The sequence below is a fragment of the Nannospalax galili genome, unplaced genomic scaffold, assembly GCF_000622305.1.
Source record: "Nannospalax galili isolate Female #2095 unplaced genomic scaffold, S.galili_v1.0 scaffold286, whole genome shotgun sequence".
Lineage (NCBI taxonomy): Eukaryota > Metazoa > Chordata > Mammalia > Rodentia > Spalacidae > Nannospalax > Nannospalax galili.
Window position 1 is genome coordinate 9,574,045 of NW_008359442.1, and position 18,784 is coordinate 9,592,828.

The 18,784-nt window shown below is 41.3% G+C and overlaps 1 protein-coding gene across 1 annotated transcript in view; it reads right to left on the minus strand.

The window, feature by feature from the left end:
• The window catches only part of Ppp1r21 (protein phosphatase 1 regulatory subunit 21), a 79,460-nt gene that overhangs the window by 1,870 nt on the left and 58,806 nt on the right, over window positions 1-18,784 (minus strand). Inside the window, exons 16-21 of the mRNA XM_008823043.3 lie at window positions 17,573-17,665; window positions 13,888-14,130; window positions 8,910-8,942; window positions 7,085-7,201; window positions 3,449-3,547; window positions 1,278-1,406 (exon numbers count right to left, since the gene is read on the minus strand). Of these exons, the coding sequence (XP_008821265.1) occupies window positions 1,278-1,406; window positions 3,449-3,547; window positions 7,085-7,201; window positions 8,910-8,942; window positions 13,888-14,130; window positions 17,573-17,665 (714 nt within the window). The remainder of the gene's footprint in view (window positions 1-1,277; window positions 1,407-3,448; window positions 3,548-7,084; window positions 7,202-8,909; window positions 8,943-13,887; window positions 14,131-17,572; window positions 17,666-18,784) is intronic.

The window sequence follows — 18,784 nt, forward strand, 5'->3', positions numbered from 1 at the left end:
TATATATGAGACACATCGCATATGGATATACAGTCCAGTTCAGACACATTACCCAGTATCTACTGACTGGCCTGGACAAAAAAAGGCTTTAACCAGGAACAAAATCAAAAGGAATAGCTCAAGTTAAAAGGATAAGACATTCCCAAGCATTCCCAAGTTATATGTATAGTTGTGAATATAATTTGCTAAGGGTTCTAGTCCACTCCTCAGCACACAACCAAAGAACACTGTGTCATACCACAGAGATACCTGCACATCCGTGTTTACTGCTGCTCTACTGACAATAGCAAGGAAAGAGAAGTAACCCAGATGTCCATCACAAATAAATAGGTAATGAAAATGTGGTACATATTCAAAATGGAATTTTATTCAACCGTAAAGAAAAATGAAATCATGAAACTTGGAGGAAAATAGACTTGGAAAGGAAAACATTAAGTGAGGTGCCCCACACTCAGAAAGAAAAAGAAAACATATGTTCTCCCTCATATGTGGAGTCTAGCCTTACCATATACATGCATGTAAGTAAACAGGTGTAAGTGTGGGTACAGTCTGACATTTAGAAAGGAAACCAAGAGAGGGTAATATTGGGTGATGAGGAAGGATGGACTGCAGGCAACAGGCCGTGAGTTACAGAAGAAGATACAAAGCTATTTTTTTGTTTCTACCCCTCATAGCTTTCTCTTTTTTTGTCATGGATAAATAAATAGAAATGTAATTGATAGTGAAAGTGTAAAATCCTAGGCAAAGTTCTGAGGATTCAGAATGACCATCTGAACTGTATAGACAGTCACTGAATGCAGTTCAGAACCAGCAAACGTTTGAGCGGCCTCCTGAAACCAGCTGTGTGGTGCTTTTATTTCTGACTTAATTCAAGTAAAGTGATTTTACTGAATAAAAAATTTGCTAAAGGTTACCTCAATACCATTTAGGATTTCATATAAACAGAGTATTCACCTTCCTAAAGCCCTGTTAGTCCCTCTCTTTCTTATAAAACAGCAAAAATGCCCCAAAGCAGCAGGCACAGTATATCAAGGCCCCAGAGATGAGACCACAGCTTACACTCAGCCAAAGAAATTTAGTCTTCTTTTTGGAGAGGACAAATGATGCTAAGGAAGATGATTCATGGTACTTCAACTCCTATGACCTTGTGAAATGTATCACAGTGAAATATCTTCTAACAACTACATTAAAAAGTACAATAAGCAGTACCATCTCACCTCACTCACCTCACTCCACCCACCTCACTCTGCCCACTCACCTCACCTCACCTCACATACCTTACTGGACATCTTGAGCGTGTCAATCTCTTCCCTCTGTTTGGACAGTGTCTCGTTCATGCTGCACAGATGGTCACTCATCATACTTAACTGATCCTCATAGCTCCTCTTGGTGGTTGTCAGCTCATCCTAAAGAGCAAGCGAAAAGGAGAATGGATATCAAAGACTCCTAGACACACCACTGAAGCTTCATTCATTACAAACACCTGGGAAAGCAGTCCACCAAACATATTAATTGATCAGTCAACACAAAGGTTAAGGCATCAGTCTAACAAGAGAACAAAGTTAAAAGAAATGGGAAAAACGTTCAGTCTTAAAATTCTGTTCATAATTTATCTGCAAAAATTTAAGGATTGGGCTGTTGGGCAAGAGAACTATACTCAGTCAGTCAGTAAAGTGCTTGCCTCACGTGCATGAAGACCTGAGTTTGAGTCCTAGAACTTGCATTAAAAAAAAAAAGTTGGATGCTGGCGTGAGGGTGCACGCCTTTAATCTTAGCTCTTGGGAGGCAGAGGCAAGTGGATCTCAGTGTGATGGAGGCCAGCCTGGTCTACATAGTAAGTTCCAGGCCAGTTGGGACTAGGGAGACCCTGTCAAAAAAAAAATTGGACATGGTGGCACGCACTAGTAACCCCAGCTCCGGGGAAGGGGAAAAGGTGGAGACAGATTCCTGGGGCTCATGGCCAGCTAGCCAGCCTACGTGGGACGTTTCAGACCACAGAGACCCTGATAGCTCCTGATGAACAACACCAGAGACTATCCTGAGGCCTCCATGTGCATGTTCACATGTACACACCTGCACACACAAAATATGAGTCCCCTTCTAGGCTGGGTATAGAACTGTCAGAAGCCTAGGGGAAAAAAGGACACTTCCAAATCACTCAGGTTCTCCAAAGCCTTGCACAGATCTCCACATATCTGCTCCTTCTTGGCAGGGGCACCCTTCTTTGCTCCCACCTCCCATGATGCCTTCAGCCTCTTGGATCTCCTCCCAGACTCCTAACTCATCTGAGAAAGTAATCTGAAATGAGGACGAGCCAAGCAGTGCTGTGTTCCTGGGTTTTCTTGTGCCCGGCCTTGTGTTTACAGCAACAGGACCTTCCTGAAAAAGCAAGGTTTAAATCGGAAATTCATTTATTTACATATGAATTTATTTATTATTGAGGTAGGGATTCACTATGTCACCTTGGCTAGTCTACATATTCCCTATGTAGACCAGGCTGACCTCAAACTCAGAAATCAACCTGCCTGTGTCTCTGGAATACTGGGACTAAGGTGTGTACACCAACAGGCCTGGCCAAAGTAAGGCTTTAAAACTCAGCAGTGAGGAACGAGAAACATTGTGCTGTCCGACTGTTAGGTTCAGGTCAGTTTTCTGAGAGGAGAAAGAGGGCAGAATAATGTGTAGAGAACAAGCCTACAGTATTTACAAGGAAGAGGGGAAAGGAGGATTATGGTTAAGCATAAGTAAGTAAATGCTGCCTATGAAAGAATTTAATATTAAGTTCAAGTCAGAGAAACAAACAAGACAGCCACTCTTTGCCTGGTATAAGTAATCTCTAAAATGAGTTAGAAATACAGTGATTGGGGCTAGAGAGATGGTTCAGTGGAACCACATGGTTTCCAGAGGACCCAAATTCAGTTCCTAGTACTCACATCTAGTGGCTCACAACCACCTGTAACTCCAACTTCAAGGGGAACCAATGCCTCTGGCTTCCACAGGGACCCACATGCACACCCCTCCCCATATACATAAGTAATTTTTTAAAAATCACTAAAATTTTAAAAAATATTTTATTTATTAAGTTTATTTTATGTGTATAAGTGTTTTGCCTGCACGTATGTAAGTGCACCCATGTTGTACAATGCCCGCATAGGTGAGAAGAGGGTGTTGGATCTCCTGGAACTGGAGTTACAGACAGTTGTTAGCTGCCATGTGGGTGTGGGATTTGAACCTGGGTCCTCTGCAAGAACAACCAGTGTTCTTAATCACTGAGCCATCTCTCAAGCCCCCAAAATCATTAAAATTTTTCTTTAAAGAAATGAAGTATTGGGAAAGTATGTTTAGAGGTTGGGTAGCTGGCACTGCTTCTCAAAGGAAGGCTGATCTTGCTGCCCAGGAACAACCAGTGAGAAGACATCACGTGCTGATGTAACATTTAGGAGCTCACCTGAAGCCTGCTGATGTTCTGACTGGCCAGCTTCGTCTCCTCTGTCAGTGTCTCCTTTGACTTCTCCGCCAAGGCTAGTCTTTTAGAGAGGGCTCGGCACTGGATAATCAGAAAACCAAATTTTGTCCTATGAAAGTTACTAGAATATAACCACTAAACGCCACTCATTCATTCACTCACTCATTCCAAAACTACCTGCCGGATACCCACATTGTAGAGTACAGAAAGGAAGCCATGCACGTCCTCTTGTTTTAGCAAGGCAAGCCCAGCAGCCCAGGCTCATTAGTGATCTATGAGCTCCAACCTAATGACCAGTGGTTACAGAAGATGGGAGAACTTTCTCCATTTACCCAGGATTCATTTATGCTTATGGTGGATGAGAGAGAAGTGGTTATTTCAAAAGTGATCACTGGCTGCTGACCACGGACCCTAAGGTAGTTTCTATGTGTTTTAAGTTCTTCATTAGAGACCTCAAACCAGGAACAATATAATCCCACCCAAAAGGTTGTGCTGCTTATCTGGGGAAAGATGAGTGTTTTCTCTGAGAGTTTTACTAAACCCAAACCATCCAGAGACAGAGCAGATGAAAAAGAAAAAGGGAAAATTCCATTTCACACTACTGCTTAAAGAGGGTGAATGAGTAAACAGACCACCAAATTCTGTGATAAAGCCACTGGAACCAAAAAGAGGAACCTGAAGAGGCACATTTGGATGCTGTGTGGACATCAAGCCCTCTACTACCCATTCCAGTAAAATCATACAGGGGCATCATCACTTCCTGTTTACAGAGGACCAAAAACTAGGACAATCTAAAAATTCTTATATCAGAATTATGCTGAAAACATTTACTAAAATAGGCAAATCTCTTGAAAATAAGACAGCCTAAAAATTCCCCAGCTATGCATTTTATTTCTCAAGAAAATTTCTGGACAGTCTGTACAAATCAACCACCTCCCTCTGTGCTCAGCACTGACCCTGACCAAGAAGGAAACAGACATGCAAGGCATGAGTCGATAGGAAGATGACAATCAAATCTGGGACACTAAACCATAGAGCAGGGAACCAAGCACTGAGCATACAGGTGTCATGTACACATGGCTCATACACGTATGGCTCAGGAACCTAGTACAGTGTTCCCCCAGCCTGCTCACTGTTCTCCCATGTGTCACGATGCAGCAAACTGAGTGAACTATCAAAGGTGGATGCAATGGCACATCATTTATTTCAATAGGAAAATCCATTCTCCACTTAGTCTAACAGCCGTGTCATCTCTTCAGTGTTGGAGAAAAATCACAGAAAAGACCAGATCCCAATAAGGAATACTGCCTCCTCCTTTTTGGTTTACTTAACAAGTTTAGGCATCGTAATTCTCTGTCTATTACCTAAAACCAGCCCTAAATATGCAGCTTCAAATCAAAGGCCTTAAGGACCTTACAGGCTGAGCAGTGCCCATTCTGCCATCACTGCTTCTTTACCCTTTAGTGCTACACTTACTATGCTATTTTCCCCCTTCTGCTTTGCAAATTCTATGTATTTTGCCTAGGAGTTACTAATTTTTTAAAATATTTTATTTGTTATTTTTATTTTATGTGTATGAGTGTATTGCCTGGGTGTATATGAGTGCACCCATGTTGTGCAATGCCATGGAGGTCAGAAGAGGGCTTTGGATTCCCCTGGAACTGGAGTTAAGGATGGTTCGTAGCCACCATGTGGGTGGGTGCTGGGAATCAAACCTGGGTCCTCTGCAAGAGCGGTCAGTGCTCTTAACTGCTGAGCCATCTCTCCAGCCCCAGTAGTTATTAATTATATGAAGAAAATGAATTATTGAGTAAAGGAAGAAGAAAAAGTGACAAAAAGATTTTATATTTCTTACCCAGTTTAAATAGAGACATTTTCACTATCATTTTTAGAAATTCATTTTTACAAACTACCAACTTGCCATTTAGAAATTGGAGAGTACCAGATTGGGCTAGGGAGATGGCTCAGTAGGTAAAGTGCTTGCTATGCAAGCATGAGGACCTGATTTTGGATCCCCAATGCCCATGTGAAAAGCCAGACGTGGTAGTATGTGCCTATAATCCCAGAGCTGGGGAGGTGGAAACAGGATGATCCTGAGGTCTCACTGGTCAGCCAGCCTCGCTAGCCAGTAAGCTCCAGGTTCAGTGAGAGACCCTGTCTCAAAATGGTAGGTAGAAAGAGAAGCCCAGGGGTACAATAGTGGTATGAATGCTATGGGGTGACCAACCACTTTCTGGTTGGATTTAAGGCCCACTTCAAAGGAAGAAACACATACCTGATACTACAACTCTGGCCAAGAACCCATAGATGGGGATCTCACAGGCCCCAGGGGTGAACCTACTACTATCATTTTGCTAAATAAACATAGTATCAAATTGCCATCTCTCATAACTTTCTACCTGTAGATTAGTACAGCTCTCAGACCTCATCAGAGAAATTTCTTTATGCAGTACATGGTGGTTAACACAACTGGTCAAAGTGCAGACAATAAGCAACTGTGGAGTACTTAGCCATAAATGAGACATCTAATCACACTCCCTCCCCAAGACTCAGAGACCACTGAGGAAGGGGGTATGGAAACACTATAAGAGATACTGGAGGGAAACAGTGTCTTCTGGATATGACCAGACCACTGCTCACTTTAACTCACAGAAGCTGTGGTTGTCTGCACAAGACCTGTAGTCAATTAACATTCTAACTTGGAGTAGGAGGGGCTTTATGAGAACCCATCCCTAACTGAGCAGGGATGGACAGTTTTCTCTAAGGGAGTGTCTCCTTGTAGTCAATCACTCTTCAGTGAATGACTGCACACCCAGAAGTATATGGGCAGCACAAATTGGAATTGATGTGTTATTAAATTAAAAAGAAGACATGAAGTTGGTAGGGTGGTAGAAAGGTAGAGGGAGATCTAGGAGGAGTTAAGGAGAGGAACTGGGGGTGAATATGACCAAAATACATTGCATTAAATTCTCAAAGAATTAATAAAAAATTTAATATGGTGGAGAACAATAGAGGAAGCCCTCAGTGTTGACCTCTGGTCTCCAAATGTGCATGCACATAAGGAAATTGGAGAGTACTTAAAAAGATGGGCCAGCAAAATGGTTCAGTAGGTAAAAGTGCTTACTGTCAAACCTGACAACCCGAGTTTGATCCCTGGAACCCAAATGGTGGACCGAGGGAACTGACGCTGGCAAGCTGTTCTCTGAGCTCCACAAATGTGCTGTGGCACTTGCACACACAATAAATAAATGTAAAAAAAGACCAGATGCATTTTACTTTTCCCCTTGCTTGTGTAAACAGTCCTTCATTTGTGTTCTTCCTCTCTGCTCCCAAAGCAACTAATCCCAACTAAAAGTGCTGAAACTGACAGCTTGGGACCACAGGATGGGCTGCCTCCAAAACTGTCAGCTCTCTTGCAGTAACTTGGAAATGACAGCGGTCTTACAAATGTCATTGAAATGAAGATTTCGGGATGGTATGCAGATTAATTGCTACGAGCTACAACCAATCCACAGACACAAGCAGACATTAAAAACACACATACTAACTACTCTCATCTAGTGAACAGAACAGCAACCCAATTCAGGAAGAAATGCCAATCTAATGAACTCCACTCACCTCGGCGTAGAAATGCACTGACTTACTGTCAGCCAGCTGCAGCTGAGACGTGAGCTCCACTATCCTTGCCATGTAGTGATTTTTAATCAAGTCTTCACGGGACTCCAATTCTGGAACCTAAAGACATAAACCAACGATGGCCAGTGAGAAGGGGAAATTCTAGGAAAATAAAATCAAGACAGCACTTCACACATTTTCACTTGAGATGTCACAGGGAATGAGAGCCTTCCCCTCAAAGGCAGGTAAATGGAGAGCCCGGGCTTCTTTCACTCAGCGTTCTGCCCATCTCAGAAAGAAGCCTGACCTTCAGAGGCCCTCTGAAGAGAAGTCCCACAGGCCATGGCCTTCCATTTAGCTGCTCTTCCTCCTCCTCCTCCTTCTCCTCCTCCTCCTCCTCATCATCATCTTCATCATAATCATTATTATTTTGAAAGTCTTGCAATGCAGCTGGAGATGACCACAAATTCATAATCCTCCTGCCTCAACCTCCCAAGTGCTAGAATTTTAGGTGAGTCACCATATCTAGATCTGCCCAGCTTTTATTAGTCACAAACCTGACTTTCAAAATCTCAATCTGTCTGGACTATGTCCTTTTAATTGGAAGAGGGCAGGGAGCAGGGGCGGATTTATTGGAACCTCTGATTTCTTATTAGCATATAGCTATTGTACATAGTATTGGGTTTCATTTCAGTAAATAATTTACTTTGATGATCTTAAGGCCGCTATCCTCCCTTTCTCTCTCTCTCCTCCCTCTAGTACCTGCCCTTCTCCTAGATAGTCATGTATATGATTTTATGTATCTATATAGAATCTAGGATCCACCAATGAGAGAAAACATACAATATTTGTCTTTCTGAGACTGACTTAATTTATTTAATATGATAGTCTTTAGTTCCATCCATTTTTCTGCAAATAACATAATATTCTTTATGGCTTCATAAAATTCCACTGAGTAAATACAGCACATTTTCTTAACACATTTCTCTGTTGATGGACACCTAGGCTGACTGCATAATTTAGCTACTGAGCTGCAATAAACATCAGTGTGCAAGCATCTCTATGCAATGTTGACTCACAGTCCTTCAGAACCTCTAAATTTGGAACATTCTTTTTCCCCTTAAATTATCTTCAGGAAACTATAATACTCTCAAATATACTAATAACTTAAACTATACTAAGCAGTGTTTGGCCTTTGTTCCAAACTGGCACTTTTCATGATTACACTAGGAGTGCTACACTATTGAACTTGGTTAAAAATTCATGAAGCTCAATATTACCTATGAGACAAATAAGGAAATCACAGGATTTTCTGTCGTCCTGGCACTGTTATTTATCATGGCCACATTGAGTGATAGGCTCAATAACTTCAGTTTTCATTCACTTGCTACTTGTAAACTTATCATGTTCAAATACTTCAACTGTGAAAGCCCACGTGACAAGCCAAACCACATGTCGGCTCACTCACAGCAAGCACACTGTCCTGGAAGCCTGAGGGCTCTGCCCTCCCAGCTGCCCACTGGGGGATGAGTGAGGTTCTCAGTCTCCCACAGCATGCCAGTGAGTGATGGCCTAGCAGGGGCTGGACCCAGTAAACTGGGAGAACAAGGCACTGAACAAGACTGTTACCAAACCAGGCTATTCTCCACTGATGACACCATGGAAGGGAAAGGGAATGGTGGATGCACTGGTAAGAGGAAAAACACTTGCTCCCCTTGCAAGAATTACCAGAAAAAAACAACTGGACAAAGAGAGCTCCTGGAGGGCTCTGTCCACAAACGGCTACCAGACATTTATCAGCAAACAACACAATGTCAGGTCATATTACCTTACTGTCCGATGTCCTGGTTAAAACCCCAATCTAGAACATAAAGAAAAAATACTTTTAGAATGAAGGTTTACATTTCAGACAGAAGAGGTGAAATGCTATGACACTTTCTCTTCATGCCACAGGCTTGCAGAGCACTGGTAATGCAGTTCCAATCGCCTGTGGACTGTAACTGTGCTACGAGCTGTTCTGCACTACTTCTTCCATGAGGCTGAAACAAATGACCATTGCCAAAGCCGCTACCAAAGTGCTGATTCGCCATTTCCACTGACTCCTGACAAACTGTCCAGGAGGAACAGAAGGACGATAACTTCTGATGCAGTAGCCATAAATAGTTTTATGGTGACCACAATAACTAAACATTCTGAATAGGAAACACAAATAAACCAAACATAGTGGCAAACACCTTTAACTCCAGCACTCAGGAGGCAGAGGCAGGCAGATCTCTGTGACATCGATGCCAGCCTGGTCTACATAGTGAGTTCCAGGCCAGCTGGGACTACAGAGACCCTGTCTCTAAAAGACCGAAAAAAAAAAAAAAACAAAAAAAACCCCACAAATAAGCACTTGGGACAAAAATTTAGAAACACAAAAGGATAAAGTATATAATAACATAATAAACAATTCCAGACTTGAACTAACAAAAAGCAATATACATATAATTTTAAGCAAATTATAGTATACTAGGCTTTTTAAAGTTTGCTTTTATGGGTTAAGAGTTCAAAACAGGGATGGGGCGCTCAGTGGTAGAGAGCTTGCTTGGCTTCAATCCCTACCACTACAAACACCCCTTAAAATAAAAGAAAGAAAAGAAAAATTTCAAAAACAGGTATGATTACTGAATTCAGCTTAATAGCAGGGTGGAGGGTGGGCATGATGACTTAAGAAAACTATTGGAAACTCCATTTAATGGATTCTGTAAATAAGAGATGGTATTCAGCACTTTGCACATATCTGAATAGATATCTTCAAGGGTATCATTTATTCCCCACCTTCAACCACTACCTTTTTTTGGGACAGGGTTTCGCTGTATAGCCCTGGATAGGCTTGAACTCATGGTACTCCTGGCTTAGGCACCCAAGTGCTGGGATCACAGGTATGGGCCACCATGTCCAGCTTTCAAGAGTACTTTTCTAAGGACTACACGGTATATACTAATGGATGTTACACTGACTGAACCATAAAACTGCTTACACTAACCCACTAACAATTTAATTTTACGTAATCGAATATGCTTGTATTTGATGAAAGAAATCACAGTGATGCATCTCCTCTTCCCTACTCACTCCTCACTCCTAAGCTACGGTTTGAAACTCTGGTGCGGTAGAGTCCTGAAAAAGAACGGTACAGAAATGGAAGGAAATGTTTGGACATGTACTCTTTTTTCAACATTTTCTCATATTCTTCCAACAAGGATATAAACCAATACAGTCCTTTCAGAACACAATTTAGCAGTGAAGATCAAGGAATCCGTCATAGTCATGCTTTGATTCAGTAATTCCAACTCTAACCTAAGAACACATTCCAAGGAAATCATCTAAAATGAGGAGCTGAAGAGATGGCTCAGTGGTTAAGAGCACTGGCTGCTCTTGCAAAGGACCCAGGTTCAGTTCCCAGAACCTACATAGCAGCTAACAATCATCTGTACCAGTTCCAAGGGATCTGACACCCTCTTCTGGCCTCTGTGGGCATTGTACAACAGGGGTGCACTTACATACATGCAGGCAAAATACTCATACACATAAAATAAAAATAAATAAATCAGAATTTAATGCAGTGAGAATCGTGTATGAAGATGAGATGTTATTTAAGACAGTGAAAGTATAACCAATGCTCAGCCATAGTAACTCAGATGTGTTAGATATGGAGTATTACAGAATTGATAAGTTTATATAGTTTCTGCTAAAGCAATAAATGCGTATTAACCTTATGCTAGAAGGCTTAAAACTTTATCAACCAGACATGAAATTCTGCAGAAAGAACATCAATGGCAATGGATCAGTAGTCAGTATGTCACTGTTTTTCTTTTTTCAGTCTTATTTTTGGTTACCTATAACACGTTATATAAAACTACTTTTTATTGCCAAGCATGGTGGTACATGCCTTTGATCCCAGCACTTGGAAGGCAGAGGCAGGCAGAATTCTGTGAGTTCAAGGCCAGCCTGGTCTACATAGAGTTCCAGATCAGCTGGGACTATAGGGAGACCCTGTCTCAAAAAGACCAAAAAAAAAAAAAATGTTTTTTACTCTTATACTTATTTCCACTATACAAAATTTCTACTTTCTATCTTTCCACTAATTTAAGCAATATTTTTTAATTAAAACAAAATGAGAACATTTGTATTGTTCTGTGTTTTTTTTTCCTTTCTTGATATTATTGCTCTTTTCTTAAAATAATTAACCCACAGCTACATGTTCAAACTACAGTGCTAGGTATTTTAATGAAAATAATTAACATTTGAATTTTGAAATGCTACAGCACTTCAAATAGGATATTTCTATCTGACATTGCTTTTTCAGCCTTAAAGTGACCTGGTGGTTTGAACACTGGGTTTCCTTTGTAAATCAATCAATTTTGAAATGGGCTTCTATCATCCAAAATAAAGTTCAAGGCATGTATACCCACACAAAGCTACAGATTTAGTTCACTTATGTTCATTTAAGGGTGCCTCCTTCAACAACTTAAAAGGTGAGTAGGGGTGTCATACCATCAAAGATACCTGAGCAGAGTTGAAATTCTGCTGTTTGTTCCTGTCATTATTTCATTTCTGTTCAGTGTCTACACATTAACCACTGACGTGGGGGGAAACGTAGTCACTCTGACCTGTCAGGGGCAGCAGGTAGGATTTATGGTTGGAACAGATTACCAGTCAGAAGGCACACTACATAATCAGCCTGAAAAACTGCAATCCCGTTTTCTTTTATTTTGATTAAACACAGAGAAAAGTTGAGAGGAAAAAGTGCAGTGAACATGTGTGCATCTGCCACCTAAATTTGGTAATTACATGCTATCTCTGCTTTACTGTTCTATATGTACACATTTTTCTGAACAGTCTAAAATTAAGCTACAGCCCAGCAAGATTGACTCGGTGGGTAAAGGGGCCTGCCACCAAGCCTGGCCCTGAGTTCAATTCCCAGGACCCACAAGGCAGAAACAAAGAACTAGCTCCTACAAGCTGTCTTCTGACCTCCACACATGGGCCATGATACCTGTGAGTGAGCATACATACACACAATAAATAATAGGTAATAAAAATAAATCAAAAGTGAGCTACAAGCTGGGCGCGGTGGCGCACCCCTTTAATCCCAGCACTCGGGAGGCAGAGGCAGACGGATCGCTGTGAGTTCAAGACCAGCCTGGTCTACATAATGAGTTCCAGGACAGCTGGGGCTACAGGGAGACCCTGTCTCAAAAAGACCAAAAAAAAAAAAAAGAAAAAAAAAAGTGAGCTACAAATATTATAAAATTTTATCCTAAATACTACGATATTTATTTCCAAAACATGAAAATATTCTCCTAATGCTTCTATACCATAACCACACCTAAGAAAATCACTAATCACCTTAATCACCTGAGGTTCTGACCCTACTAGGCCACAATGAAGTCTGTACACCTCTCAGAAACAAAAGCTGGCCTGTGGCAGCACCAGACAGCCAGGGTAAGTAAGCAGAAAAGGATGTACCTTCTAGCATCTTCCAGAAGCACCTCTGCTCTCTTCAGCTCATCAAAAAATACTCAGAAAAACACACTTAAATGGGCAATTTTGATTCTGAGGGTGTTACTTTCCCTTTCTGATTTCTCCTTTCCTTGATTTTCCCATTTTTTAAATAATATATAACTAGAAAACTTTATAAATATAACTGTGAATTATGTAATGCCTGACAAGAGAGATATTTCTCTACCTTCCAAATAACTGCAGTTAAGAAGAAGGCAAAAAACATAAAGTTGTCAGCTAGTGTGTCAACACACTACCTTTATAGGAAAGAACTGGCCTGATGGGTTTCTATGTTACATGTCTGTTACAGAGCCTTATACTTCCTGGTATACAGTACAGAAATGGTTAAAGGTGGTATTAATGGTTATTTCCATGAAAATTTAGGTATTTGATCCTTGCTCAGAAACACAACCCCATATTAGGGGGCTGGAGAGATGGCTCAGCAGTTAAGAACACTGGTTGTCCGTGCAGAAGACCTGGGTTCGAATCCCAGCACCCACATGGCAGGTAACAACTGTCCATAACTCCAGTCCCAGGGGATCCAATAGCCTCTTCTGACTTCCACAGGCATTGCATGACATGGGTGCACTTACCTACATGCAGGCAATACATGCATATACATATAATAAAATAAATTTTAAAAAAAGAAACACAACCCCATCTTAGAACTGTTTTCATGGAAAAGCAGAAATATCTTAGATGTGACTTACTGTTATATTTTCTAGGAACACAACTCTGACCATACAGAAAGTTAATGAAATCCCAGGCAATTCAATGCAATTAATTTTTGAACACATCCTTCTTTTTTGGGGGGAAGCACCTGGAAACTGACGTAATTTGAATGGGCTTTTATGGTCTGAGTATTTGTCTTCTCCAAATTTTCATGTTGAAATTCTACGCCCCAAAGTGACAGAATTAAGAGGTGGAATCCTTGGGGATGGTCTACTGGACTTTTACAAAGAAAAAGAGATCCTGAGGATTTGTTTACCCCACCCTCTGAAAGAACACAATTCAGAAAGACAGCCAGGGAGGGACCAGGAAACTCGGGTTCTGCAGACACCTTGCTCTTGGACTTCCCAGCCCCCAGACCCATGAGAAATGAATTCCTGCTATTCATAAGCTACCTAAGTTTATGGTATTTTGTTACAGGAACAGGAATGGAACAAGAGTTCAATGATTTAACATTGAACACTAAGTCAGATCCTTATCAACTAGCTTTAAAGTAAGAAACCGCAGGCCAGGGCAAGCAGGAAGACACTCACCAGACTGGTGCTCTGAACAGGCTCTGCCAGGACCTTCACCACAGCTTCCTCTTGGCTAGGAGTGCCGGGCGGGGCAGCAGTGTCCCGGGCCAGCCCAGCCAGCTGTCCGCCACCAGTGCTCTTCAGCTTGTCTGCAATTCGCTGGTTTTCTTTCTCCAGCTTGATTTTGGCTAACTGTGCTTCCAACATCCAGTGCTCTTTTTCCTGCTCTAGTTTAGAAATCTTTTCCAAACTTTGTTGAACCTTCAAAAGCAACAAAATTTTCCATCTTAGAGAATTATGGGGACAAAATTTGGTGTGTGTTTGCGGGTGGGGGCAAGTGTACAAAATGTAAACCAAAACTGCCTCCCAGAGGTAAAAACAATAAAGCCTGACCCGGGGCTAGAGGTATTTGTTAAACAGAATAGCAAGAATACAACCGGAAGTTGAGAACTGAACTAAGTAAAAATTTAAAACCTCTATTCATCAAAGGACTTCACGAGGCTGAGAAATACTCAGTAAAGTGTAGAGACCTGATTTTGATCCCCAGAGCTCATGTTTAAAAAAAACAAACAAACCTGGGAACAGTAGTACACAGTTGTAATACCAGCTCTGGGGAGGTGAAGACAGGTGGATCTCTGGGGCAGTGCCTGAAAAATGCCACTCAAGACTGCCCACTGGCCTCCGTGCACGTGCACACATAAGTGCACATTCATGCACACACACAGAGTGAAAAGAAATTAAAGGTGGAAAAAATGAAAAGTATCCAACAGAAATGTAATCCCTAGAACAACTGATTTTTTTTAATCAGATAGACATGTTTTTCTAGAATAGTCAAATCATATAAAGAATTACAGCAATTCAGTAAGAAAAAGATACCAAAGTAGAAAACAGGCAAAAAGAGAAATACAAAGATTAGACAGGCGCTGGAACAAGACTACAGACACAAAAAGGTGTTCAAAATCACTCATTATTAAAGGAACATAATTTAAATCACTCATTTTACTAAGTTCAGAAGACAAAAATACAAAGGTGGGTGTTTCTGGAACAATATGAGCTTTCATTCATAGAGGGCTGAAAGTCAGACCTGAAGGAGCACACACACAGTCTATACGCCATTATCTCATTTATTGAAAGCTCCACATCAGGCAACAAAACCAATCTATAAAAAATTAATTTTTAAAATGAATTTTTTAAAAAAAGAAACAAGCTAACCTATGGTGTTAGAATACAGGATAAGGTTATCTTTGGGGATCAGACAGCAGTAACTACAAAGGGGCCTACAATACCTTCTGGAGCCCTGACAACTTTTCCTAAGGTACAGATTACACAGACAATTATCCCTCACTCCCACCCACTCACACCCCTTAAAAATTTAGGTCTTGGGGCTAGAGAGATGGCTCAGCAGTTAAAAGTACTGACTGTTCTTGCAGAAGACCCAGGTTTGGTTCCCAGCACCCACATGGTGGCTAACAACCATCCATAACTCCGGTTCCAAGAGATCAGACACCCTCTTCTGGCCTCCATGGGCATGGAGGGTATGTGCACTTACATAGGTGCAGGCAAAACACTCAGACACATAAAATAAAAATGAATAAAATAAAAAATTTTAAATTAGGTCCTGGTTACATTAGTATGTTCACTTCTGAAAAACTGTGACATGCCTTAGTGATTTCTATACTTTTCTGTGTGTTATTCTTTAATAAGAAGTTTTTTAAAGAAACTGTTGGGGCTGAAGAGATGGCTGCTCTTCCCGAGGCCTCACATTGGACAGCTCACAACTGCAGGGAGGATCTGATTCCCTCTTCCGGCTTCTGCAAGTACCCACATACATGTGGTATATATTCACAGACATACACATACATATACACATAAATAAAAATAATAAAAATAAATATTTAAAAAGTAATTTTCAGGACAATAGAGGTTTGACAGTTACATTAAAAACAGCAGTGATCTTTTGATGAATTTGAATCCTTTACCAACTACCCCACTTGAGAATTTACCACATAACAGGCAGGGTTGGTGCTATTTTCCTCCTATGATCCCCCTGAAGCCTCCAACAGTCCTACAATTCTCATTCTCAGAGGGTAACAAAGGCTCCAGTAACCAGGAAGCTGCTCAGCGAGCAACCCAAAGCCAGCTTGTAGGCCTCCATCGGCCTGGCTCACAAGTCTGCTTCTTTTTGCTGTCACACACTGCCTCCCACTGGCTCAACGCATCCTTACAACACCTGAAAGGCAGATCATATCCTTCCTCCAGGGAAGGCAGGAAGCAACCAGACTGCAAGACCTGCTTCCAGCTGCTCAAAGGAGAAATGCTTTTGCTCAGAGGCCAGGCAGTGGCTATTCACTAGTTACTGTGGGTAAAATTCCTTATTTGACTTTTATTTTCCTTGTATTAAACAAAACAAACAACAACAACAAACTAGCTAGGCATATTATTTCACACTGTAATTCCAGCATTTAGGTGGCTGAGGCAGGATGTCACAGCAAATTAGGCCAGCTCTGGCTTTAGGATGAGTTCCAAGCCAGCCCATCACAAAATAAGACCCTGTCTCCAAAACCAAACAAAATCTAAAATTAATTTTTAAGGTATTCTATATTTTATTGTGTCTGAGGAATTTTGTTTCTCACAAAGTACAGATTAAACTTTGCCCCAACATCCCAAAGCATTAATACTGAAGGATAAGCACTGTGGTCTGAGTGTGAAATGTCCCCCAAGCTTGTGTTTGAGTGCATGATCTCCAGCTCGTGTCGCTGTTTTGGAAGGCCATGGCTTTTAAGATTCTAGTCCAGAGCTGGTTTGGAACTAGCCCTTGATTTCTTGTCCACCAAGATGTAAGAAGCAGCAGCACCACACTCCCACTGCCACAAGCTTGCCATGTCTTTCCTATAATGGACTGAAACTATGAGCCCAAGGTAAACCCTTCTTCCCTCCAGCTGCCCCTGCCAGTTACTGCTGGTGATGGGAAAAGCAGCTACCACAGCAAGTGCTAGTCCCCAGGGAACTGACTCAGCACTGACACGATCACCTCAAATGAACCTCTGTCTCCTCTCCCCCACTTCCCCACTTTCCCACTTCTTCTTCCCTATCCCACCCTCCCCTGGTTGAACTCAGGGCTTTGGACATGTTGGGCAAGGGCTCTACAACTTTTCTACACCCCTACCCCATCTGAGTCCTTTTTAAAAGTAGTATTCCCCAAACAAAAAATAAGCCAGATGTTAAAAGTCTGCTAAAACCTAAATTGTTGTCAGTTTGTACCAAATTCTGAAAGAAACAATACCTCCCACCCCAATCTATTACCCTCAATTCAAATGACCAACTAGCTAGTGGAAATTTTCCACTTCTGCTCATATAAGAAATAACTTGAAGAGTCTCTACCTTTCCTCCTTTTGCTGCCTTAGTACTTCTGACATTTAAATTTAGCGTCTAAAGATTAATCATGGAGCCAAAATATGTTGACATTACTCTGCACCGACTGTAATGCCAGTTAAGTCAAGATGTCTGAGAGTATCAGTGAACCAAACCTATGGGAACTGTTCCACTATGTGGAACAGTTACTTCCACAGTTACTTCTGTAACTGTTACTTCCACTGTTACTTCTGTAGTCCTCTACGTTACTCATCACTCTGTACACCTTAAAAACCAAGTGGATTGAACATTTCTGCTTTTTCCAGTTTCCATGATGTTCCTAGTGCCATACCTGCTGTGCAAGGCCTTCTCGACTTTCAGTAGAGCTAAGAAGAACCCGGCGGTTAGCCAGTGCTTCTTCATAAGGCACAGACTCTAAGAGAGGCTATGGAGAAAAAAAAAACATAACCATTACTGGAAAAATACTGTCTTACCCCAATCCTACATTCTCAAATAAGACTGCTAAGTAGGGTGTGATAATAAATTCAGATATATGTCAACACCAACAATTTCCTTTAATACATCTGAAAAGAAAAGTGTGTGTTTTTAAGAAAGGAGAAAAAGAACAGAACACTTGTATAGAACACTAATTAAAACTGCATGGACTCATCCCAAAACACAGGCAAGGGGCAAAATAGATGATCCAGAAACAGCAAGCATGCACGGGAATCTACTGTGTAACAAAGGAAGGACTGGGCAAACAGTGCAACGAAGCCCATCTGATTACTAGAGAAAGAACGAGACTTTCTTCCATATATTATATCAAAATGAATTGCAGATGAAAGATTTAAGTTCAAATTTTCAGATGCTAAAAATATTTGAAGAAAAGATAGCTGCATGTTTCCACAGTTCTGGAAAGCCTTGACTGAGAATGGTAAAGACAAAAAGACCTGTGGAAAAGGACATAGAAACGAAGAAAAGAAAAAGAAACAGAAAAGGTGAATGATAAATAATGTAAGAATCGGGCCTGGCATGGTGGTACATGCCTTTAATCCCAGCACTCAGGAGGCGGAGGCAGGTGGATCTCTGTGAGTTCAAGGCCAGCCTGGTCTACACAGTGAGTTCCAGAACAGCTGGGGCTACAGGGAGACCCTGTCTCAAAAAGACCAAAAAAAAGTAAGAATCAAAACTTCTCTTCTAGGGTGAATGAGAGGGCTCAGCGGGTAAAGGCACTGGCTGCCATGCCTAACAACCTGAGCTCAATCCCTGAGACCCACAGGACAGAAGGAGAGGACTGACTTCTATCAGTCATCCTCTGATTTCCAAACACAGCCAAAAAATAAACACTTTTAAACTTATATTTTGTAAAAAAAAAATCATACCAAACTGGTAGAATACTTTCTATATAGACACGTAATTGAATTTTTTTATATTTTATTTATTATTTTTATTTTATGTGTATGAGTGTATTAAGTGCACCTGTGTCGTGCAGAGCCCAAGGAAGACAGAAGAGGCTGTTGGATCCCCTGGGACTGGAGTTACGGACAGTTGTTAGCTGCCACCT